Genomic DNA, 24,855 nt, shown 5'->3' on the forward strand with positions numbered 1-24,855 from the left:
TGTACCAGGCTTCTCTATAGATGAAAGACCCTGTGGGAATCACTCTATGCCCAGAATTTCTACTTAATGTATAGCAGATGAATATCAAGAGGACAAAAGGAATTGATTTTCAGCATTTGAAAGTTTCTCAGAAAATGAAGGACAAAAGGAAGTTTATCTGTACTTTAATTGCTGACTTTCCCATTGTTGAATTAAACTAGACATAAATTCAATTTTATTGACATCTTGTGGCCAAGATATTTAAGACCTTGTTTGCACTTAAAAGAAAAATCATTGGCATCTTTTGGAGAGAATTTTCCCTGCTCTATTGAAGTTAGTAATACTGTGAGTCACAGTTGTTGCCATTACTAAAATATTATTACTTTCACATGAGTGTTATTTATGTTGAATATTTTATAGATCATTAAATTTTTTTTTATTTAGAAAATTTAATTTAATTGAGTGACATTGATCAATAAGAGCACATAGGTTTCAGGTAAACATTTCTATATCATTTGAACTGTTGATTATATTGTATGCCCATCACCTAAAGTCAAATCATTTTCTGTCACCTTATATTTGTCCCTTTTTACACCCTTCCCCCTATCCCTCCCCCACATCAGGTCATTAAATTTTGAATATAAAATATCTAAAAAGAAATTGAGAATTAAGTCTTTGTATTCATCTTGTAACATGCTCTAATTCCTTCAGTATCTATAAACCTTTGATCTTTATTTATAAAACCTATTCAGAAAAAAACGTGATCTTGACCATAATATTCAGCATTATAAAAATATGGCATATTAACAGTAGCTATGGTAAGTAGTGCATAGGATGAAAAACCCTAGGCATGAGTGATTTACTATAGTAATTGTTTCTCTTTCTTTTCAATCTCTTGGAAAACTGATCTTTAATATGGCACTACGTTTGTGTGACACTTTTTTCAGTAACATTTTCTCAAAGATTTTAAAGCACAATTTGCCAAATTTAATTCCCCACAATTCTGTGATTTTTGAGAAAGCCACTAGGCATCTATAAATTTTGATATTTCACATAATGTGAATATGAGTGAAACTGTCTTAATACAGTGGCAAGAAATTTGAGATATGGTAATTTTAGCTATGAGGAAACTCACCAGCTAGAATTACACAGCGAAGAAGTGGCAGAATCTAAACTGGAACTCACAGTATGCTGTCAATCTCACGTTGTTCCACACCAATGAAAAAAGAATTTTTTCATAAGGCTTACTATGGTAATTTGGGGATTCAGAAAAGAAAGGCAACTCAGGTCCTGTTTCTTCCTTTTCTTCTTCTTCTCTCTCTCTTTCTCTCTTTTAGCATGTGAGCAAGAGAGAGATGACAGGAAAAGAGAGAGATGAGAAGCATCAACTCATACTTGTGGCACCTTAGTTGTTCATTGATTGCTTTCTTGCATGTGCCTTGACTGGGGGGCTACAGCAGAGCAAGTGACCCCTTGCTTGTGCCAGCAACCATTGACTCAAGCCAGTGACCTTGCTCTTCAAGCCAGTGACCTTTGGGCTCAAGCCAGCTACCATGGGGTCATGTCTATGATCCCATACTCAAGCCAGCAATCCTGTGCTCAACCTGGTGAGATCGCACTCAAGCCAGCAACCTTGAGTTTCAAAGTGCTCAGCATCCCAGGCTGATGCTCTATCCACTGCACCACAGCCTGGTCAGGCCTCTTTTTCTTCTTTTTTAACTGCAAGACCACTTTCTAAGACTTGAGGGGAAGAACTGATCTCTCCAGAGATTAAGCCTCTTTTAATCAAAAGTAATGTGGATGCTTTCCTGAGAGAAGAGAGCAAAATTTAGAAGAGATATTTCATTTGAATGTAACTGAGTCTCCTCCCGACTTTCACACAAGTTCGTACGCATGCTCGCACACCATGAAACTGCTTTTACCAAGAACTAGACAGAAGTAAAAAGCATTAATCTATTAGCCCTAAATTAATGTTGTTCATTCTCCTAAGGAATAAAACAATGTCTTATAACAATATACATGCTTAGTGGTAGATTTAGTTCAATGGTACCTTTTGTTCAGTTGTTAACTGGACTTTTTTTAGTAAATATATATTTTTCTGCATGTGATTTTTTTTTAACTTTTAAAAGTGAGGACACAACTTTGAATCTCACATATTATTTTTCTTTACTCTGTTCTTTCCTTACACTAAGGAATGTATACCTAATCTAATAAAATCCACCCCAGCAGTGATTGATGCTTATAAATCACCTCCAGTCTAGAAAGCTCCCTGGGTTCCTTCCAGATAGAGCCAGTCTTGGGTTAGGCTAGAGGAACCTCTTCCAGCCCTCACCATGGTTGGCCAGGGATAGGGAATCTAGTCAGAACTGCATGGCCTAGCTGAGCTCCAGAGAAGATGAGCAGGTACTTCTCAAAATTCTCTTCTATGGATTTTATATTCAAAAGGTTTTATGGCATTTTATCCAGCCCCAATTAAGACACACAGAGCATTGTACTTTAGAAATTTTATGAATTGTTCTGTTTTCTTAGAAAAAAATAAAAGGTCTGACCATCATAGTAATGGCTTGAAAATAAATATCTCCATTAAATGTAGGATCCATTGATTTTAAAACTCTATCCAGAAATTAATCGATGTTCTTTAAAAAAAAAAAAAATCATGTTTGTGACCTGCCCAGAGCAGTTAAAGTACTTGATGCATATAACTGTAAATTACTGACATCCATTTATTAATTTATTCTTTTAATAACAAATTTTTTTTGAGAGAGAAAGAAAGAGGCAGGATGGGAAAGAGATAAGAAGTATCAACTTGTAGTTGCAACACTTTAGTTTTTCACTGATTGCTTCTTATATGTGCCTTGACCGGAGTGTGGGGGTATTGCATCCAAGCCAGTGACCCTTTGCTCAAGCCAGCAACCTTGAGCTCAAGCCTGTGACCTTTAGGCTTCAAGTCAGGAACCATGGGATCACGTCGATGATCCCAAGCTCAAACCGGTAACCCCATGCTTAACCTGGTGAACCTGTGCTCAAGCTGGCAACCTCAGGGTTTCAAACCTGGGGCCCCAGGAGTCCCATATCAGTGCTCTATCCACTGTACCACCACTAATTAGGTTCAACAACAAATTCTTGAGCTTTTCTTTGTCAGGTCAGTGCTAAGCACTAAAGGTACAATGGTCCCAGCCTTCGTGTTGACTGCAATTTTCTAGAGGAGTCAAATTGCTAAAGTATTAGTTAATAGAGTTTAGTGTGAAAGCTTTTGGGGAAAAGTTTGTTTCAGCTGATACATAACAATAATCAGGAACAGGTCAGCAGCTGCCCTATACTTCATCCCTGGTTGCATCTTTATTGCTTCCTTGGCAGTGGGCATGTCAGTGCCTCTGTGCAGAGGAGATGGGAAGGAAAGTTTTGTTTAGTTCTGAAAGCAAAAATACTATGTAGCTGATTAGCATTTTGGAAGATCACTCAGGCTGCAGTATGGAGAGAGATTAAAGGAAATGAGAAGGAGGAACCAATCTGTTTCAGAGACAGATAAGGAAGAATCTGGTTGGATCAAGATGGTTGGCATGGCATTGGGGCTGTTCTGGCTGGTACCCATCAGATAGAATGGGCAGGATTTGATGATCAGTTAATTGTCAGGGAAGGCGAGGGAGCTGTGATTCTTCAGTGGACATGCAGGGTTTGGAATACACCCATCAGGTGATCTTTGAGTAACCTTCAGAAATTTAGTGGTTTCTGTCTGTCCAATGTGTGTATATATAGTGAAGGAGTAGGCTTTCTTCAGTTTCTGTACATGAACAACACAAGTTAAAACATTTAAAAGAGTTCAAATCAATTATTTAATCCAACTAGACATATCTCCTCTGTGGATTAGAAAGGGCAAATAGAGTACAAAAACTTAAACAGTTCATGCTGTCTAATGTGAAAGTCAGGAGGATAGCACACTATAATATATACTATAAAGTTAGGGTATAAGGTAACCGTACATCTCAGTTTAAGTGAGACATTCCCAGGTTACTTCTGTTATCCCAATGTAATTATTAAAAGTGCCTCCTTTCACTCTCAGGTGTACTGGTTTGAATAATAAATTATATGGTCATACTACTTAAAGGCCATACTAAGCCGATGAAATGATCATCTTTTATTAGCAAAGCTCAAAGACAAATGGGTATAGCAGAAAGAATCCAGAAGGAGGACTCAGAAGACCTGAACTCTGGCTCCCGCTCAGTCACCATATTGGGGGTCCTTCACTGATTCATTTTACTACTGTTATCTTCCCTTTTTTCATAAGGAATGAGATTTTTTTACTTACCTCACAGATGTGGTTTAGGATTTTTTTTTAACATAGACAATTTAACATGTTTAGAGGGTGGTGATGCATATTTTCCACAGTCCTTCATTGTAAAGTATAGGAAAGTTTTCTGATTAAAACATTCTTTTTTTTCTCTTTCCCTTTCTTATTTGAAACCACCTGTTACTGTAGACATATACTCATCACTTACCTAGATCATATATGATATTTATAATCTGAATCTATAAAACTGCATGTGTGTGTAGCTAATGCACAAATTTTCTCTCTGCCCTTCACCAGGACCTTAAAAAATAACCTGGACTTTGGAGTCATAAGCCCAGATTTCTATGCCTGGAATGGCTGGCTGTTCATGTGTTTCTTTTGAGCTGTTTATGCTAAGGACTTCTCTCTGTAATTTTCTAATTTAGTCCTTCTCTTTCTCCCTCCATTTTCACACATGTATAATGGACCTAATATTGCCCATTCTGCTTAGTAAGAACAATGGTTCTGAAAGGTAAGCTGGAAAGAATTGTAAAGTTCCAGAAAGAAGCAAGAAAAGTTGGAAATAAGTAAATTAGACAAAACACCAGGAAGAAAGTATGGAGTCAGGAAAATAACACATGGGTATTGTTTGTAGGGGACCATATAATTTATCATTTAAACAGCAACGCTTTCAAAGTTAAAGGGGGTTCTTTCCAGGTCAGAGTAGTCCTATAAACCAGGCTGTCCTAGGCACATAGGAACCATGCTCAGCATAGTTATTGAGGGTGACATAAAGTTTATGTTGCCTGAGATAAAACAAGAAGACATACAATGAATGTTTAACTATGTACCAGATGTGGTAGAAAGTGCTTTCTGTACTATCGCTCATTTACTTTTCCTATGAGTTCAGGTAAACAGTGTTGTTGTCTTCATTTTGCATTTGAGAAAAGCTGAGTCTTGGGAAGGTAGGCCTTTGCTCAGGGTCTTGCAGCAGTAAGTGTGAGGTGGACCTCAGTCCAGGCTGTTTTCCTCTCGTTCCAACTTCTCAGTAGCCACAGGAAACTTTTTCCCCTGATGGTGTAGTGTTGTATCTATTTCCTCACCAGATGTCCTCCAGATTATTACTACCTAGTTATCTAACTTTATTTGGGTTCATAGACTAATTATAATTATCATAACAGAATGATGCTGGATATTTTCTTTAATTTCTCTTTTTATGGTATATTACATATCTCACCAAAAATTTAATGCCAGCACTAGCATAAATCAAAAGAAATAAGGAAAGGAAGAAAAAAGAGGAAAAAAAAAACAAGATGAAGAGAATTTCCTAAATCTAATCATCTCAAATATTTTTCATTTTCCATATTTATTTCCTGTTTTTATACTTATATGTATATTTTCCCCAAAATAACATTGTCATACTGGGCCTATTTTTAAAGAACCTGCAACAGCTCTTCTTTGAGATCCATAACTTGTTTTAGCTTAGAGGATCAAAGCAAGTGATTGGAAGTGAGTATAAAACAGATAATAAATAATAGTACTGTTCCTATAGTTAGTTAGTTTTGAGTTTTAAGCCACCAAAGTGATATTTCCCCCAGATTAAATGAGCCTTTATTAATTATTCCTACATAGATATAGAACTGTATATGTGTATCAAAGTTGGGCAGTTTTGTGGCACTTAAGCAGAAACACTGATTGTATCTTTAAACTTGATATTTCTAGAACCAGCAAAATCCTGATGGAATGAGCAGGTCAGTCTGAGAAGTTCATTTTTAATACTCCTTCAAGAATTAGTGGAACCATTCCCAGTGGAACTTGTACAGTATGGCCCAAACCACCAATGTGGACTCTGTAGAATATAGTTATCATGCAGTTACTATACAGGGCTATACTGTTCTTCTTAAAACCCTCATGATCTAATCTTACCAATTGACCCCCAGAACTTGGAGCTCCCCAAGCATGAGCTGTGATTCTGTGTTTTTCTTATTTTGTTTCATGAATTTAAAAAGCCATTTGTTTGAGTCTATAGATATTCATGGTACAGTAGAAGGAACACTATAAGTGGAATGATCTTAAATGGTTCACCTCTCGGAGCTTCAGTTTTCTCATTTGTAAAACTGAGAAAATGTTTATGTGATCCACTTTGCAAGGTGATTGAGAGGTACAGATAAGATGAGTAATGTTTTATAAGCAAGTCACCTTACAAATGAACAGTGTATATATGTGAGAGAGATGCAAAAACCAATTTTGAAGTTATCCTAACAGGAAGGACAGGGAAGGAATTTGGACAGTAACCATGAGATTGGAAAGGAAGAAAGGGAAACCATAAAAGCAAGGTCGGTGGGGTCTGACATTGAATGGCTGCAAGAACTAAAAAAAGGGAAGTTTCCAATAAGATGACAAAGTCTTTGGCCTGAATGTTGGCAGTGACTGAAATACACCACACTCAAGAATCGAGTTTAGGCAATACTGATTTAGATGACAGAGGAATACCTGGTAGAGCTACAGAATAGGCAATTCAAAGTAAGAGACCACAGCTTAAGAAGGAAATGTGAGCTGGAGAATGGGTTTAAGAATAATTTTCTGCTTGACTAGGTGGTAGTGCAGTGGATAGAGCATGGCCTGGGATATTGAAGACCCAGGTTTGAAACCCTGAGGTCACCATCTTGAGCACGGTCTCATCCAGCTTGAGTGCAAGCTCACCAGCTTGAGTGTGGGGTCACTGGCTTGAATGTGGGATCATAGGCATGACACCATGGTCACTGTCTTGAAGCCCAGGGTCACTAGCTTGAGCAAGGAAGGCATTGATTTGGGTAGAGGCCCCTGATCAAGGCACATATGGGAAAGCTATCAATGAACAACTAAGGTGTTGCAACTATAAGTTGATTTTTCTCGTCTCTCTCCCTTCCTATCATTCTGTCTCTCTTATTCTCTCTTTCCTTACCTCTTACGAAAAATAAAGAAAAGAAAAAGATTCATCTTCTTACACCAAATAGTTGAAACAATGAAATCTGACAAGGAAGAGAAGAGTATTTTCTTTCCTTTATGACAGCTTTTCTTCTTGCCAAATATTCAGGGGAAAATGAACAAACAGAAGAGGAAGAATTTACATTATTAGAATCATAATTTTAATCTCTTGGAAACCAAAATTAAAGGGAATTTCAATAAGGGGAGTTGAAAAAGAAGAGATGGGGAAATTGTCATTAGTGATGAATCTATAGGAAGTCTGAGGACAGTAAAGATGGAGAAAAAGTAATTGGTCACTAATGAAGTGTAAGAAGAAATGAGCTAATGGTCTCTCTACATAGCTGTCAATGACTGTGGAGGTAGGCACAGGGGCCATGAGCTTTCTAATTCTAAATATTGTACTGTTTAAGGATTCTATATAGTCTTGTTTTATTTCAACCAGTACCAAAAGGAGGCGATGTGTTAGTTCCTGCCATTTATTCAAGACCTACTGAACATCAGGCACTGTGCTTAGCACTGACATAATCCTGAATTACTTTGCAGTTATTTCTTTACAGGTACTTTCGCTCTAAGAGGTTAAGTAACTTGCCTATAGTTCTAAATTCACTAAGTGATGTAGTTGGAAGTGAAATCCAAGACAGGCTGACTCTGAAGTCACTCAACATTGGAAGCCATTTTTATTACACACCTTGTCTCTGGTGTTCCAAATTCCTGGTCCAACATTTGTCCACTTGCAGGAGTTAAGCACCCTTCTAACCTTATTCCTACCAAAACAGGCTCTAAGAGAGAGCTGAAATTGACAAAGTGTGACATTTTCAAAAATATTTGGTTTGCAGTCCAAAGACCTAGGTGTATCAAACCTTGGCTATATAATTTCATATCTGTGTGATTTTAGGTGTCATTTACTCAAAAGTTATTTATTACTTGAGACTTCATTTCCTAAGATGCAAAAGTTATTTGAAAATAGTTTTAAATTGTCAAATGAAATGTAAGATGTAATGCTTAGTGTGAATTTAAGTTGTGTTACCTTTAGAGGGCTTTTAACCTGGGGAATTTTAACATAAACATTCTACTGAATTCATTGAGGATCCTTTCCATGTGAGAGGGTTTTTTTTTTTTCTGGATAATTGGAGAAACTTAAAGTAATTCAGGACAGAGTGTTTTTTGCTTCTTGGAAAAGGAATTTTCAATGAGAAAAATCAGAAAGGATGTTATTTTGCCAACAGGACTGAAAGACCATTCTCTCTATATGTAAAATAACAAGATGAGAGAAATAATTTTACTCTTAGGGATAAGGAGAATTGCTGATGTGAAACAAAGTATTAATAATCTTTGATATGGGGCCTTGGTATTCAAACGTTTAAGTCCATCCTTCCTATCTCTACCTGTAGTATTAGTACATTTAGCAAAGGGGAGCTTCGTGTTTCACCTCATATCTTTAATATGAATCATAGTCTAACTTTGGTCAGTGAACTAATTCCCATTTTTCAGGTAAGGAATAAAATATTCTTTATGCTGAAAAGGAACTATTTTATCAATAAGGGGGAGACTATAAAGTGCCATGACATTTTGGAAGGAAATTTGCTATGAAATTCTTGAGCCTTCTATACTATTGTGGTAATTCCATCACCAGCATCATTTATTTGGGGACTGAAAAGGAAGCTCAGTTATTTGAAAAAATAATTAAATAAGTAACAAACAAATAAATAGAGCAAATATCAGGAAATAACTAGCCTGAATATTAAAAGCACAAATTTTAAAAAATATAAAATTAGGTTAAATCATTGACCACTCTTATCTTTGCCCTTTATGGTTATACTGTCTATACCAGTGGTCGGCAAACTCATTAGACAACTGAGCCAAATATCAACAGTACAATGATTGAAGTTTCTTTTGAGAGCAATTTTTTAAGCTTAAACTATATAGGTAGGTACATTCCTTATCGAGGTAGCGCCCTCACGTGGTATTTTGTGGAAGAGCCACACTCAAGGGGCCAAAGAACCACATGTGGCTCACGAGTCGCAGTTTGCAGACCAGGGACTCTATACCATGGGGTATATATTATACACAATTTTTAGTTTCCACGTTTGTGAGCAGCAGAAAGGTTAAAAACATAAAATTACTAAGATTACTCACAAGATTCTACACATTTCACTGTTTTCAGATGTGTGTCTGTTGAGGGGTTGAGTGCCACTGGTCAATCATTAGTCTTACAGGTATGGATTAGCCAACAGGAAATTCAGTAGAGCTTTCCAAGAGAAATATATTGCTTTGTCTGTTTTCTAATGAGTTTTGAAAAGAAATATGCACTTCTGAGTTTTTTGTTAGTTCAATACTTATGCTAATATTCATTGCAGTGCAAGTCAAAAGGAATAAAAATATGTGCTGTTTGTTTTTTTGTTTTTTCTTTTTCCCACCAGGTCATTTGACTTGCTCTTTGTTTTACCTTCCTAGAGCTGAAGGTTGTTTTTGACCCAGCCATAGGTGGTAAATGAATTTGATCAATGTCTTGGGCATGAGACTAGAGGTAAAATTAGCCAGAGCCCTTGAATCCTGGGTCAGAATTTGGCCATGCTAGTCAAGAAGGCTCAATTCCCAGCGTCACGATCCAAAACATCTGTTTCTATATTTGGCATAATTCCACTTTTTTTATTTGTAAAATTGTTCCCATCTTTGAAAACACTTTAAAAATTAAAGAAGTCCCCATTCTGTCTCCTCTTTCCACCACCACCCCCAATACATACATCTGTAATTACCTGGTTTAGTCTATGTGTTTAATCAGCTAAATTGAGAAGGTTGACTACATCTGATTTCAATCTGACAGCAGCATTGAGTACTGGGCAGTTACCACTGTTGTGTCTGCCAAAATGTGCCTCTGCCAGAAAAAATACCCTCACATTAGGGTATTTTTTAAAGAAGCCACTTGACTTAGATTAGATATTTAATTTCCGTAAAATATTGTTTTGAATCTGAGTCTTTGTTCTCTAATTGGGATTTTCTGATGTCATTTAGTAATTTCATTTATTTGCTGAGTTTGTTCCAGGATCGAGCAGGAATTATTCTAAAAGTGGCTAAATCTCAAGGAAAAAACTTCACTCTTGAGTGCCTTGTCATACCTCACTACTCGGAAGAAGAGGCCCGGCCCCCATTTGTTTAAGTCTTTGTAGGCAGTGGTGGGATTCAGCCGGTTTGGCAGAACCGATACCTAATTTTTTGTTGAGTTCGACAAACCAGCACCGGTGCCATTTTAAAATGGCACCGGTAATCAGGGTTCTCTTTAAGGTGGGCACCTGGGCAGCTGCCCAATATGGAAATCACAAATTTACATTCCTTACTCTTTTTTTAATGTTCATCTGCACAATAGCATATTCTAAGTGCCTGTAGTAATGTTCATTCCGTCCATAGGTGGAAAAAATTGCAAGTGAGGACGTCAATCAAGAAGCAATGTGGAAATATCTTAAATAACAGTTTTATTGCTTTTTGTCAGGTATTATTTAATATTTTTATTAATATCTTAAAACTCAATCTAGTTTTGTGTACCTCTTTTATTGTTATTATTTAAGTATTAAATGCATGAAATAATAAACTACCTTTCAGTATATCAGTTTTTTTGTACTTAAAACAGTCATTAGGGCAAAGAACCGGTTGTTAAATTACTTGAATCCCACCACTGTTTGTAGGGTCATTTGTACAAGTAATGTGATTGAAATAATTTTGAGAAGGAAGGGCTTCATGCTATGACAATGAAACCTCTGATCAGAAATACATTTCTTTTGACTTATTTTTCCTGGTTAAATTAAACTAGAAAAAAGTTTGTTGTAGTACTGATTATTAACTTTAATTTTATTTTTATTTTTGACATTATAGAGTTCCTCAGCTGTGTTCACTTAAAACACCTCCCATTGACCAGCATTGAAGATCTTAAGGTTTATCTAGGTTTTATTTTCCCTTTCATTGGGCCATAATTTCTGAATGGTAAAGAAATTATAAGGTAGAGATGAGCTCTTTTTAGAAGTTTTAAATTAGAGTTCTTGAGTTTATAGGCTTCCAGCATTTGAAACTCTAGGAGCCCCTTAATTTCTTAGCAAAGTTAAGATGACTGCTAAAAATTTTTCTGCATATATTACACAATGGTAAAGGCATACATACCAGTGTAAGAGGCTGACATTCCACTAAAATATTCAAAGTGGGCACATGAGCCCACCTTAAGCCACACATACCAGCATGCTTAAAGTAAAACAAATGTGAGAAACACAGTGGAGAGATTTTTAATATCCATATATATTAGCACTTTAAAAAATGCATTTTGGCCCTGGCTGGTTGGCTCAGTGGTAGAGCATCGGCCCAGCATGTGGAAGTCCTGGGTTTGATTCCCAACCAGGGCACACGGGTAAGGCGCCCATCTGCTTCTCCACCTTTCCCCCTCTCCTTTCTCTCTATCTCTCTCTTCTCCTCCCACAGCCAAGGCTCCATTGGAGCAAAGTTGGCCCCGGGCACTGAGGATGGCTCCATGGCCTCCACCTCAGGCACTAGAATGGCTCTGGTTGCAACGGTGTGACACCCCAAATGGGCAGAGCATCGCTCCCTAGTGGGCTTGCCAGGTGGATCCCAATCAGGCGTATGCAGGAGTCTCTCTGCCTCCTCATTTCTCACTTCAGAAAAATAAAAAAATAAAATTTAAAAATGCATTTTAATTGGGACACAATCATCACACACGTACTGTCAGTTGGAGTTACCAGTCAGAAGTTTTCTTTTGCAAGAAAATAATCAAAACCAATGAAGATTAAATAATAAAAGTTCAATGGCACAAAGCTGTGATCACTTGGTATAGCATTTCACAATAGGGTTGGTCTTTTCAAAGGAACTACTGTACAAACATTTAAAGTTGGCTTCCTGAAGTTTCACCTTCGCCTCAGGTCCCTGAGGTAGTCACCGTCTGTCTCCTCCCCGCACCTTTCTTTTCTAGGGTCTATCCCTTACAGATGCTCTTCTGTCTCTAGTATGTTATGCTCTGATTCATGCTTCTTATTTCAAAGTTTAAATCTCAAAGTCAACTACATTTGGACTTTTTTCATCTCTTGAAAGCACTGAACATTGGCAGTGGGCTTGCTAGGGTCTAAGTTTTTAATTTTCTCAACTTTTTTGACTACCCAGCATTACAGAGGTGCAAATAAGCTAGAAAGGAACTCCATCAACCAGAATGCATTGTGTGTAAATGGAAGTCCTTATTATTTTTTCGGTTTTAGTATTTTTAGCTTTTCCAAGTCAAAAAAAGTGTAGTCAGAATTATTTATTTCAGAATTATTTATTTCCTAAATATTTGTGGAGCATCTGCTCTATATCAAGCACTGTTCTGAGTGCTTAGAGTATATGAGAGACCAAACCAAGGACCCTGCCCTCCAGGAGTTGAAATCAAGAGAACCGTTTGGAGTTTGTTTTTCAGATAAGATACTCTGAATAACCATCTGTGATGAGAAAAACAAAATGCATGGAGAGATTAAAGTGTCTTGTTTTATTCTATCTAGTCTGTGATGGAACAGGGAACAGAATCCTCCATTTTCTATGTCTTTTAATATTATATAGGGCTCTTACAGTTCCTTTGTAATTACTGTTATATCTAGAAGAAAGACATTTCTTCCCAGAATGATACATTTGTGTCTGATCATAATGATATTGTTATTAGAATGGAGAGAAATATGTAGGTATAGCACGTGTTAGTGTAGGTGAACAAAGAATTTAGATGTCAAGAGAGCCAAACCTAAAAAGAAGGCATTTTGTAGTTAAAACGCAAAGGAGCTTCAGCCAGTTTGTTAGATGTTATAATGGTTGTTGGCAGAAATGTTTGGGTAGTCATCACATCAAAACCTGCATTTCTGTGTGTTTAGTGTGTATACCCACACATGCACACCTGGAGTTTTCATTTTTACCACACAGTTGTTGAAAATAAGAGGGCAGTGCTGCCCAGGATGTTTCCTCAGACTGCGGCCTGGACAACATGTTAACGTAGGGTTTTGCTTTGTTCTGCCTCCTCCTTTAGAGCTGCTGGAACTGTGGCCGTAAAGCAAGCGAAACCTGCAGCGGGTGTAACACAGCCCGATACTGTGGCTCATTCTGCCAGCACAAAGACTGGGAGAAGCACCACCACATCTGCGGACAGACCCTGCAGGCCCAGCAGCAAGGGGACACGCCCGCGGTCAGCTCCTCTGTCACGCCCAACAGCGGGGCCGGGAGCCCCATGGACACTCCACCAGCAGCCACCCCAAGGTCGACCACCCCGGGGACCCCTTCCACCATAGAGACAACCCCTCGCTAGATGTGAACTCAGAACTGTCAGAGAAAAGACAACACAACCAACGTAAAACCAGTTCTTCATCCTCAGATGTTTAAAGTTGTTTTTTTGTTTTGTTTTGTTTTGTTTGTAGATGAACTTTCCTATTTCAGTACTTCAGCAAGAGAGAACCTAACCGCATCTTGAGGCGGTAGTAAAACAGAGGGCCAGTAACGGGTCGTAATGACTTATTGTGGATAACAGAGATATCTTTTTCTTAGAGAACTGATAAGAGAGCAGAGAATATAACATGAAATGATAAATTTGACCTCCTCCCTGTTATTTTCCAGTAGCTGGGATTTTAAACTAGATGACCTCATTAACCTATGCTTTACCAAACAGCAAACCAAGAGATTACTAATTGCTGTTGAAAGCAAAATGCTAATATTAAAAGTCACAATGTTCTTGATATATAATAATGAAAAAAAAATTCTCAAGGGCATGAGCATTGGCTACATTTTAACAAGAAGATGAATGGCGTCCATGGGTTGCTAACTGAACTTTGAGGACCCACTACAAAACACACATATATGCAGCATATTGGAAGGAGAAACAGATGTTTATTTTTTTTTCTGTTTCTGAAAAGAAATAATATCCAGGTCAACAGAATGAGAAATGAAAGATGATTTGCAGTGGATATATGAATACAGCAGCAAGAAAAAAAAATGCCATAATACAAAAGACTCCTTTACACACACACACACATACACACACACACGCACACACACGCACACACACGCTCACACACACACAGAGTTAAGAGACTCAGTCTGCAATTAATTAGCATTCTGGCAGCTTTGACATCAGCCAGCTGCCCTAAATAACCCTTCAACGTTTGTTCACTTTTGCAAGATTCCACGGAGTAAAACATTGGGTCTATTCCAGCTCATTTGTTTTATATTGAAAAATACTTTTTAAAAAGTGGTGGCTCCAGCTCCAGCCCCTTTTCAAATTTTCAACCCCACCCTATTTGAATTTTTAATTAAAAACTAGTAGTTCTCTTCGTGTTGAAACACTCTGTCCTGTGAGGTTTCCAATGGTGTTTTTCTTGTAAATGTGTTGGACAAATGTGAAGATACATTGTAGTTTAACCATATGCCCACATTTAGTCTCTTTATTCCTAGTTGGTGAGAAACCTGTATCTTTCTATGCTGCTTTTATATCTGTATGTATTAGTGATATTTCTCTAGTAGTTCGGGGGGGAAAAAGGGGGAAAGACTTTTTTGGTTGTCCTCAAGAAAAGAAAAGAAAAAGGCTATCTTTCGGAGCTGCTATTTCACTCTCTTATAGGACTTTTTTTTCCCCGAAAACCAGCATGTTCATGGAATGCTAACATATTGGTGTTTTTGTAAGAGGGAATGTACATAAATGTATTTTGCACTGTCACAATGACTCCCTAGGCATGCTTTTTTTTAAGCAAACTCTTTTTGAATATGCTAGAGCCATTTCACCAAGTTTAGCTGTAGCATAGAGTAGTAGTGGATTTTTTTTCTTTTTTTTGGAACTTAAAAAAAAAAGTAACGAGATATTCTACTTAAAAATGACAGTGCATGCATATCACCGTAAGGTTGTTTAAGTATTTGTAATTTAACAAAAAAAAAACACAAAAAAAAACAAAAAAAAAAGATAAATCATTAGAGCTCCAAACGCTGAGGTGTAGACGGACAGCTTTAACACTGCTGAATGCCAGGTTACACAACATTCTCACAAAAAGGGAAGTCAGCCAAAGACTGATCTGATGGACCAAAATTCGAATTTTGAAAAGCACCAGTAATACTTTCCAAATAATCAGCAGGTTAAACATGTTCAGCAAGGTATAGTTGAATTCATTAACCCTTCTTTGTCCAGGGTCCAGACCAGAACTACTTGTTAGTTTTGAAAACAGTAGCCCAGGATGTGGTTGTGTGCTTTAGTGAAAGTCAGCGGTGCTGCAGGCTGTGAGACAACCAAAGTTTTCGAGTCTGGGAAGAGACTTCTCCACATAATATTCACACACCAGGAATTTATTTTAAAATCTAAAATAATCCATCAGCTTTTATTTATTTTTTTAATATAGTCCTTGGATACCATTTTAAATGGCTCTTAAGTATCTACATAGAGGCAATCCTAAATCTGTTTGTTTTAAGTCTCTTAAACCTAACGTTTTTAGCATTTCCCTTGTATTTTCATACTCAAGTTGGTTTTAATTTTGTTTGGGTGCTGTTAAGATTTTTAAATGCCTTTTTTTTTTAGTTTATAAATATCTGATGAGCAAATAAATTCATCTATCTCTTGTTGGAAGTCCATCTGTCAGTACACCTGCTTAAAGTGAAATGAAAGCACATAACCAGGCTCTGAATGGGTTATATTTTATCATGGTGCTCCCAGAATCCTTTGACCTCACTCTGCTTTCTAGTCTGCTTGTGACACTGGACAGTCTTTTCTTACAGAGCTATTATATGTTCTAGGCTACAAAGGGTTAAATAATCCCAAAAATGAGGTATGTCATACCCACAGGTCTTTATCTCTAGAAGCTGTGATGTATGTGAAACAGCACTGTTATTCTTAACACTAGTGTGTAAAATAAGGATTAGTGCAGTACGTCTCATTACTTTTAATTCAGGGCACCCTGAGTGAAGACAAATACAGAAAAAAAAAATCCCTAACTCTGAGCTCTATCTCTGATTCCTTTTCCTTGTTTCCCTCTTCCTCCTCCTTTTCCTCTCCTCCTGTTTTGCTACATTCTCCTCAGTGGCAAAAAGTTTCACTCTACCTCTGACAGCATGTATATTGCACCAGTAGCTAACAAAAACTGGTCTAGTCAAACCAAATGGGCACAAAAGAACCAGGATACCAAAAGTTAAGCTCATACAGCTGCAAACCATATCACTTCTTGGTAACAATGCAGACCTCATAAACCTAAAGAAGAGAAAGAAAAGAAAACTTTTGTTACTTTCCTTTTCTGCTTGTCACTTATTTACGGGCTATGTGAGAGTATAATTTGTAGATATAACACATTTTTAAAAGGTTATCTTCATTGGATAGAATTGAATGGTGGTCGCTGATAGGAATAGGGCGTCCTCTATCTCTTTGTCTCTGACTTTCTCTTTTCCTCTGTCATGAGACTGTTTGTGACAGGGTCACCTGTCTTTTAATTTTTTTTTCTAAGTTGTTGTTTTTGGTTTTTTTTATGTGTGTAGGTGCATGTCTTGGGGATTTAAAAATTTCAAGGCTGGTTTACTTATGCAAAGCATGCCTATGTCTGGAATACTTAGGGAAAGGAAGTGACTCCATGTTGTTTGAATTCCTCAAGGGACAGAAAAAAAAATTGGAAACTGTTGAAATGCAGATTTGAAGTAATTTTTTAAAATGTTATTTTGGGTTCTGCGACATTATTGTGAAAAATTAAAGTTGTTGTGCAATACTTAATTCAGACATGTACCACAAGTTAATGGTAGACTAACACTGGGGGGTGGGGTCTAGGCATCATGCTTTTGTCAGCATACTCTTGAGCTTTTAAGTCTACTATGTCTGAACTGTGGTTTCTTGTTTATCCTTTTTTCCTTAGTTGGACTGTAATGTATGGTCTGTCAACCTGTGAATCTTTAAAGTATGATTCAGGTATTGTTGTATTCTTTACTGTGTAATAAAAGGTTTTAAAAAAATCTGTATTCTCTGCCTCCCTTATCTTGTGTGTGCCATGGTTGTCCACCCAGTGGCCCTGGCATGGGAGTCCAGCCTCAGAGATGCTGAAGCACATCAATAGAGTTTATTCTGCTACTAAGGAATTGTCTCATTCATGATTGGTGAATAGGGGATGGTGTTAGAATAATGCTCAAGTCAAGTTAGTTCAGGGGTATGTTTCCCAAGCAAGAGGAGCTGGAAGAGTATGAGGAGAATTACAGTCTTCCAGTGGAAAGGAGAGTTTGGTTTGCTTAGTTTAACTGCTGCATAGGCAGGGCAGCAGAGGCCCTTCAGGCTGTGTTTGGATACAATTATAAATGAGTGCCTACACCTTTACAGAGAGATCCGTCCAATCTTCTAAGGCTCTGACTCTTCGCTTGCCCAGTTCCCCAGGCACACCTGAATGGCAGACCCCTGGTGCAGAGTTTCTTTCCATCTGTCTTGTCCACCATGCTTCTCTAGTTAAAAATTACCAGCATTTTCTCTCTTGTTTTTGTACATTACTAAACATCCACGATGACAATCTCCAACTTTGCTGGAGAGCAAATTGTCCCCTCTGGCACATATTTTGTTCATGCTGTAGTTATAAAGTTGGTTAGAGTTTAAAGCCCCAATACTCTTCTGCCTTCTAATGAATCGATTCATTTTTATGTGCAATTTTCATGACAGGATTTTTTTTTTTCAGTAATGGATTGATTGCATTGCGTTGTAGCAGAAATTCCTCTTCCTGAGCCAAAATTGTCATTGCAAAGAACAGGAGGACAAAGCATATGCAAAAACCTGTGTCTAGAGAGAGGGCCTGATGGTGGATGCTGGTTACCTGGGAGGGTTGCCTGAGATCATGTACTCAATTTTTTCCTTGTACAAGCTGGGTCTCTGTCCCAAGACCTGGCTTCTCTTAACTTCTCTTCCTAGAAAAGGTGGTTGTTCTCACATTTCTTACTCTAGGAACTTGGCAATACACACAAGGAAAAAAGTACAAAACAAAATTTTAATTTAATAGTGATACCTCCCTATCTCTCTTCTGGAATCCCTGTCCACCAACCTGTTGTGATGGGATTGGATACTTAATTCAGTAGTTAATGATTTATTTTTGCAAAAGACAGGCCAGCCTGACCTCAGCTGCTTGTCCTTTATTGTGTTAATGAATCTTTTTTTCTCTTCAGAATAAAACAGGCCAGTAACTAGAAGATACAAGAACAGAAAGGAGACCCATTGAAATAGTTCCCTTTTAAGTAGTTCTGTTATGTTTTCACGCAAGAATATATGTTTGACAAATAGGAAATGTTTTGTCATTTACATGAAATATATGAGCAAAATCCAGAGACTTCTAGGTGGTGGACACCATTTTTTCAGAAGTGTTAACGATGTATCTGATTATTATAAAAGAATGAGTCTGCCATGAAAGAACATAGAGCTTTTTTTTTTTTTTTTTCTGAAATGGGTGAGGAGGGAATGAACAAAGGGGTGCTGTACTATATGGGTGTTGATACCCTTCCTCCAAAATGAATAAAGTTGTGTTTGCTCAAACCTGTCCTTGTCCAGTCTGTTCTCAGTTATACTGAGGAAACTGAATCCGATAAATACAGAAAATGTTTTTGGTTTGTTTGTTTGTTGTTTTTCCCATGCCACTTCTGCATATAAGCAGGGATGTAGGACCAAGGTAACTAGGTAACTTGCCTTTGAAATGGTCAGTTTTATATAACATTTGTAGAAAACACTTCAAGATTATACTTGGTATGCCTATGAGATCTCTTTAAGATCAAGACAATATCATTGTCTATTTTACTATAATAAAAATAACATTTGGGGAGAGAACATCTCACGGGTAAGAGAGGAATATCTGCTTTTAGTTCTTGTGTTGGTAGTTCTGTGTCCCACTGTCAACATGAATTACACAGTGAAACTATGAGACAGTGGGGAGAACACGGCTACCTGCATGCCATGGCAGTATCTACATAAATCAGAGGCAACTGGAGCCCTTTTCTGTGCCTAATGCAGGGCCAAGCACCCAGTTAGCACTCAATAAATATTTACTGTAAATACAACCTTGAGTCAGCATCTAGAATAATGTGGTACTAGTGTTTCCAGAAATGAACAAATTGGCTGGAGGTGCAGAAAGCAAGGGAAATGATTTAACCGGCTGGAGGAGTGTTTTGAAAAGGGAAGATTAAACCATATGCAACTTGATCAGAAGGTTGGAGGCAGCATGACCACTGTTTACAAACATCAGAGGATATAAATGGCAAAGGGGTGAGGGAACTGTTTAATTCACTATTTGTCTGGTTCACTGTGGTTATTGGCAACAAACACACAGCTAATTGTTACAGTTTTCTGCTAATTTATTCACATAGATGCCACTAGCAGCATATTAGAAAATCCCTGGCGATTTCATACCTCTAACTGCCATAGTGACAACTGGTGTTGTTGGGAAGGCATGCTCTTGCTTGTGACCATATACAGTAGTATCCTTCCAGTTCTGGATTTTCATCTCTGCTCCCTTTCTTTCTCACCTTGAGAGTTTTTTGTTTTGTTTCGTTTTTGTGGGATTTTTTTGTTTGTTTTTATTTTCTCTCTTTAGCTTTCCCAGTTTCCTCCTGCATCTACAGATGTTAACGGTGAAAGTAGACCTTGGTTCTTGAGTTCTGGCTAGGAAGAGAATTCAGTGCCAAGACTCAAACTCACAAGAGAAGATTAATTCAGTAAGCAAAGTAAAAGTACATTTGATTAGGCGGCTCAGAAAGCTGCCCTGGGTTGAGGGCTACGGCTCGTTTTAACCCAGGGTTGTGGGGAGAGAGGATTAACTGCTTTGTTCTTCAAGCTGACCTGTTGGGGTCCCATCCCATTGTCTTCTGTCCTTGTATAGAAATCAGATGGAGACTTTCTCCAGTCCCTTATTCTTCTGTTTTCTCTAAGGGTATGGAGACCTACCACATGACTAGCTACATGCCAGGGGAGAATAACTCCGGGGTGTGGGGGGGTCTGGCCTCCATGACTTCAGACAATCTAAGGGGAGGAAAAGGTGCCTTAAGGGTACATCCTGATTCACACTACTTATCTCCAGTACTTTATGAGTTCTGCCCACTGTAGCTGACTGTTGTTCTTGCTCTGCTCATGTCTGTCTGTCTACCCCACAAACAACAGAGCTTTCTATATTTGGAACTGCTTCCCTTCTTTTATCTTAGTACTTTTTTATTTTTATTTTTATTTTTTTATAATAAATTTTTATTAATGGTAATGGGATGACATTAATAAATCAGGGTACATATATTCAAAGATAACATGTCTAGGTTATTTTGTCATTAAATTATGTTGCATACCCCTCGCCCAAAGTCAGATTGTCCTCCGCCACCCTCTATCTAGTTCTCTGTGCCCCTCCCCCTCCCCTAACTCTCTCCCTCCCTCCCTCCCATGTCCTCCCTCCCCCCACCCTTGATAACCACCACACTCTTGTCCATGTCTCTTAGTCTCATTTTTATGTTCCACCAATGTATGGAATCATGTAGTTCTTGTTTTTTTCTGATTTACTTATTTCACTCCTTATAATGTTATCAAGATCCCACCATTTTGCTGTAAATGATCTGATGTCATCATTTCTTATGGCTGAGTAGTATTCCATAGTGTATATGTGCCACATCTTCTTTATCCAGTCTTCTATTGAAGGGCTTTTTGGTTGTTTCCATGTCTTGGCCACTGTGAACAGTGCTGCAATGAACATGGGGCTACATGTGTCTTCACGTATCAATGTTTCTGAGGTTTTGGGGTATATACCCAGTAGAGGGATTGCTGGGTCATAAGGTAGTTCTATTTGCACTTTTTTGAGGAACCACCATACTTTCCTCCATAATGGTTGTACTACTTTACAGTCCCACCAACAGTGAATGAATGTTCCTTTTTCTCCACAGCCTCTCCAACATTTGCTATTACCCGTTTTGTTGATAATAGCTAATCTAACAGGAGTGAGGTGGTATCTCATTGTAGTTTTGATTTGCATTTCTCTAATAACTAATGAAGCTGAGCATCTTTTCATATATCTGTTGGCCATTTGTATCTCTTCCTGGGAGAAGTCTCTGTTCATGTCCTCTTCCCATTTTTTTAATTGGATTGTTTGTTTCTTTGTTGTTGAGTTTTATGAGTTCTTTGTAAATTTTGGATATTAGGCCCTTATCAGAGCTGTTGTTTGAAAATATCATTTCCCATTTAGTTGGCTGTCTGTTTATTTTTATATCAATTTCTCTTGCTGAGCAAAACCTTTTTATTCTGATGTAGTCCCATTCATTTATCTTTGCCTTCACTTCTCTTGCCATTGGAGTCAAGTTCATAAAATGTTCTTTAAAACCCAGGTCCATGATTTTAGTACCTATGTCTTCTTCTATGTACTTTATTGTTTCAGGTCTTATATTTAGGTCTTTGATCCATTTTGAATTAATTTTAGTACACGGGGACAGGCTGTAGTCGAGTTTCATTCTTTTGCATGTGGCTTTCCAGTTTTCCCAACACCATTTGTTGAAGAGGCTTTCTTTTCTCCATTGTGTGTTGTTGGCCCCTTTATCAAAGATTATTTGACCATATATATGTGGTTTTATTTCTGGGCTTTCTATTCTGTTCCATTGGTCTGAGTGTCTATTTTTCTGCCAATACCATGCTGTTTTGATTATCGTGGCCCTATAATATAGTTTAAAGTCAGGTATTGTAATGCCCCCAGCTTCATTCTTTTTCCTTAGGATTGTTTTGGCTATTCGGGGGTTTTTATAGTTCCATATAAATCTGATGATTTTTTGTTCCATTTCTTTAAAAAATCTCATAGGGATTTTGATGGGAATTGCATTAAATTTGTATATTGCTTTGGGTAATATGGCCATTTTGATTATATTTATTCTTCCTATCCAAGAACAAGGAATATTTTTCCATCTCATTGTATCTTTTTCAATTTCCCTTAACAATGCTTTGTAATTTTCATTATATAGGTCCTTTATGTTCTTTGTTATGTTTATTCCTAGGTAATTTATTTTTTTTTCTTGCAATCGTGACGGGGATTATGTTTTTGAGTTCGTTTTCTAATATTTCATTGTTGGCATATAGAAAGGCTATGGACTTTTGTATGTTAATTTTGTATCCTGCGACCTTACTGTATTGGTTTATTGTTTCTAATAATCTTTTTGTGGAGTCCTTCGGGTTTTCGATGTATAGGATCATATCATCAGCAAAAAGTGATAGCTTTACTTCTTCTTTTCCGATATGGATGCCTTTTATTTCTTTGTCTTGTCTGATTGCTCTGGCCAGAACTTCTAGCACCACGTTGAATAAGAGTGGAGAGAGTGGACAACCCTGTCTTGTTCCTGATTTAAGGTAGAAAGTCCTCAGTTTTATGCCGTTTAATAGGATGTTGGCTGATGGTTTATCATATATGGCCTTTATCATGTTGAGATATTTTCCTTCTATACCCATTTTGTTGAGAGTCTTAAACATAAAATTGTGTTGTATTTTATCAAAAGCCTTTTCTGCATCTATTGATAAGATCATGTGGTTTTTGTTCTTTGTTTTGTTGATATGGTGTATTACATTAACCGTTTTATGTATGTAGAACCATCCTTGAGATTCTGGGATGAATCCCACTTGATCATGATGTATTATTTTTTTAATATGTTGTTGTATTCGGTTTGCCAGTATTTTGTTTAGTATTTTAGCATCTGTATTCATTAGAGATATTGGTCTGTAGTTTTCTTTCTTTGTGCCATCCTTGCCAGGTTTTGATATGAGGGTTATGTTGGCCTCATAGAATGTGTTTGGAAGTATTGCTTCTTCTTCAATTTTTTGGAAGACTTTTAGTAGAATAGGAACCAAGTCTTCTTTAAATGTTTGATAGAATTCATTAGTATAACCGTCTGGGCCTGGACTTTTATTTTTGGGGAGGTTTTTAATAGTTTTTTCTATTTCCTCCCTGCTGATTGGTCTGTTTAGGCTTTCTGCCTCTTCATGACTCAGTCTAGGAAGGTTGTATTGTTCTAGGAATTTATCCATTTCTTCTAGATTATTGTATTTGGTGGCATATAATTTTTCATAGTATTCTACAATAATTCTTTGTATATCTATGATGTCTGTGGTGATCTCTCCTCTTTCATTTTAGATTTTATTTATTTGAGTCTTGTGCCTTTTTTCCTTGGTGAGTCTTGCCAAGGGTTTGTCAATTTTGTTGATCTTTTCAAAGAACCAGCTCCTTGTTTTATTGATTTTTTTCTATAGTTTTTCTGTTCTCTATTTCATTTATTTCTGCTCTGATTTTTATTATCTCCTTTCTTCAGCTGGTTTTGGGTTGTCTTTGTTCTTCTTTTTCTAGTTCCTTAAGGTGTGAAGTTAAGTGGTTTACTTCGGCTCTCTCTTGTTTGTTCATATAGGCCTGAAGTGATATGAGCTTTCCTCTTATTACTGCTTTTGCTGCATCCCAGAGATTCTGATATGTTGTATTTTCATTTTCATTTGTCTGTATATATCTTTTGATCTCTGCGCTTATTTCTTCTTTGACCCATTCATTTTTTAGAAGTATGTTGTTTAGTTTCCACATTTTTGTGGGCTTTTCCCCCTCTTTTTTGCAGTTGAATTCTAGTTTCAAGGCTTTATGATCAGAAAATATGCTTGGTACAATTTCAATTTTTCTAAATTTGCTGATATTGTCTTTGTGGCCCAACATATGGTCAATTCTTGAGAATGTTCCATGTACACTAGAGAAAAATGTATACTCTGTCACTTTGGGATGAAGTGTCCTGTAGATGTCTATCATATCCAGGTGTTCTAGTATTTTGTTTAAGGCCACTATGTCTTTGTTGATTCTCTGTTTGGATGACCGATCTAGAGCCGTCAGCGGTGTATTGAGGTCTCCAAGTATGATTGTATTTTTGTTAGTTTTTGTTTTAAGGTCAATAAGTAGCTGTCTTATATATTTTGGTGCTCCTTGGTTTGGTGCATATATATTAAGGATTGTTATGTCTTCTTGATTCAACTTCCCCTTAATCATTATGAAATGACCATTTTTGTCTCTGAGTACTTTTTCTGTCTTGTAGTCAGCATTATTAGATATGAGAATTGCTACACCTGCCTTTTTTTGAGTGTTGTTTGCTTGGAGTATTGTTTTCCAGCCTTTCACTTTGAATTTGTTTTTATCCTTGTTGCTTAGATGTGTTTCTTGTAGGCAGCATATAGTTGGATTTTCTTTTTTAATCCATTCTGCTACTCTGTGTCTTTTTATTGGTAAGTTTAATCCATTTACATTTAGTGTAATTATTGACACTTGTGGGTTTCCTACTGCCATTTTATAAATTGCTTTCTATTAGTTTTGTATCTAGTTTGATTCTTCTCTTTTGTTTTTCTATCATTTGTTTTTGTTTGTTTGTGTTCCATACTTCTTTCCTCTGTTGCTACCTTTTTTAAGTCAAGTGTTTTTGTGGTGGTTATTTCAAGGGTGGTTACCATTAAGTAATGAAAAGGGTACCTACCATATTCATTGTAGTACCCTGTCTTATAAGTATTTCTGCACTTCATCGTCCTTTGCTACTGTTAATCTCCATCCTCTCCCCCCTTTTTTTCCTTTGTTGTCACAGTTTAAATTTGGTTTTATTGTGTTCTTGGTGGAGCTGTTACTTGTGGTGTTGTTTTC

At 37.2% G+C, this 24,855-nt stretch overlaps 1 protein-coding gene across 8 annotated transcripts in view; it reads left to right on the forward strand.

Annotated features, from left to right (window-relative positions):
- The window catches only part of RUNX1T1 (RUNX1 partner transcriptional co-repressor 1), a 195,269-nt gene extending 177,869 nt beyond the window's left edge, over window positions 1-17,400 (forward strand). For 7 of the 8 annotated variants that reach the window (XM_066266085.1, XM_066266080.1, XM_066266083.1 and 4 more), the window contains one exon: window positions 13,251-17,400. In XM_066266085.1, the coding sequence (XP_066122182.1) occupies window positions 13,251-13,526 (276 nt within the window). In that variant the 3' untranslated portion in view covers window positions 13,527-17,400. Of the gene's footprint in view, window positions 1-10,618; window positions 10,701-13,250 lie in introns of all 8 variants that reach the window. The other variant, XM_066266087.1, reaches the window with a different exon arrangement.
- The last annotated feature ends 7,455 nt before the right edge of the window (window positions 17,401-24,855 follow it).

Source organism: Saccopteryx bilineata, chromosome 3, assembly GCF_036850765.1.
Source record: "Saccopteryx bilineata isolate mSacBil1 chromosome 3, mSacBil1_pri_phased_curated, whole genome shotgun sequence".
Classification (NCBI taxonomy): Eukaryota; Metazoa; Chordata; class Mammalia; order Chiroptera; family Emballonuridae; genus Saccopteryx; species Saccopteryx bilineata.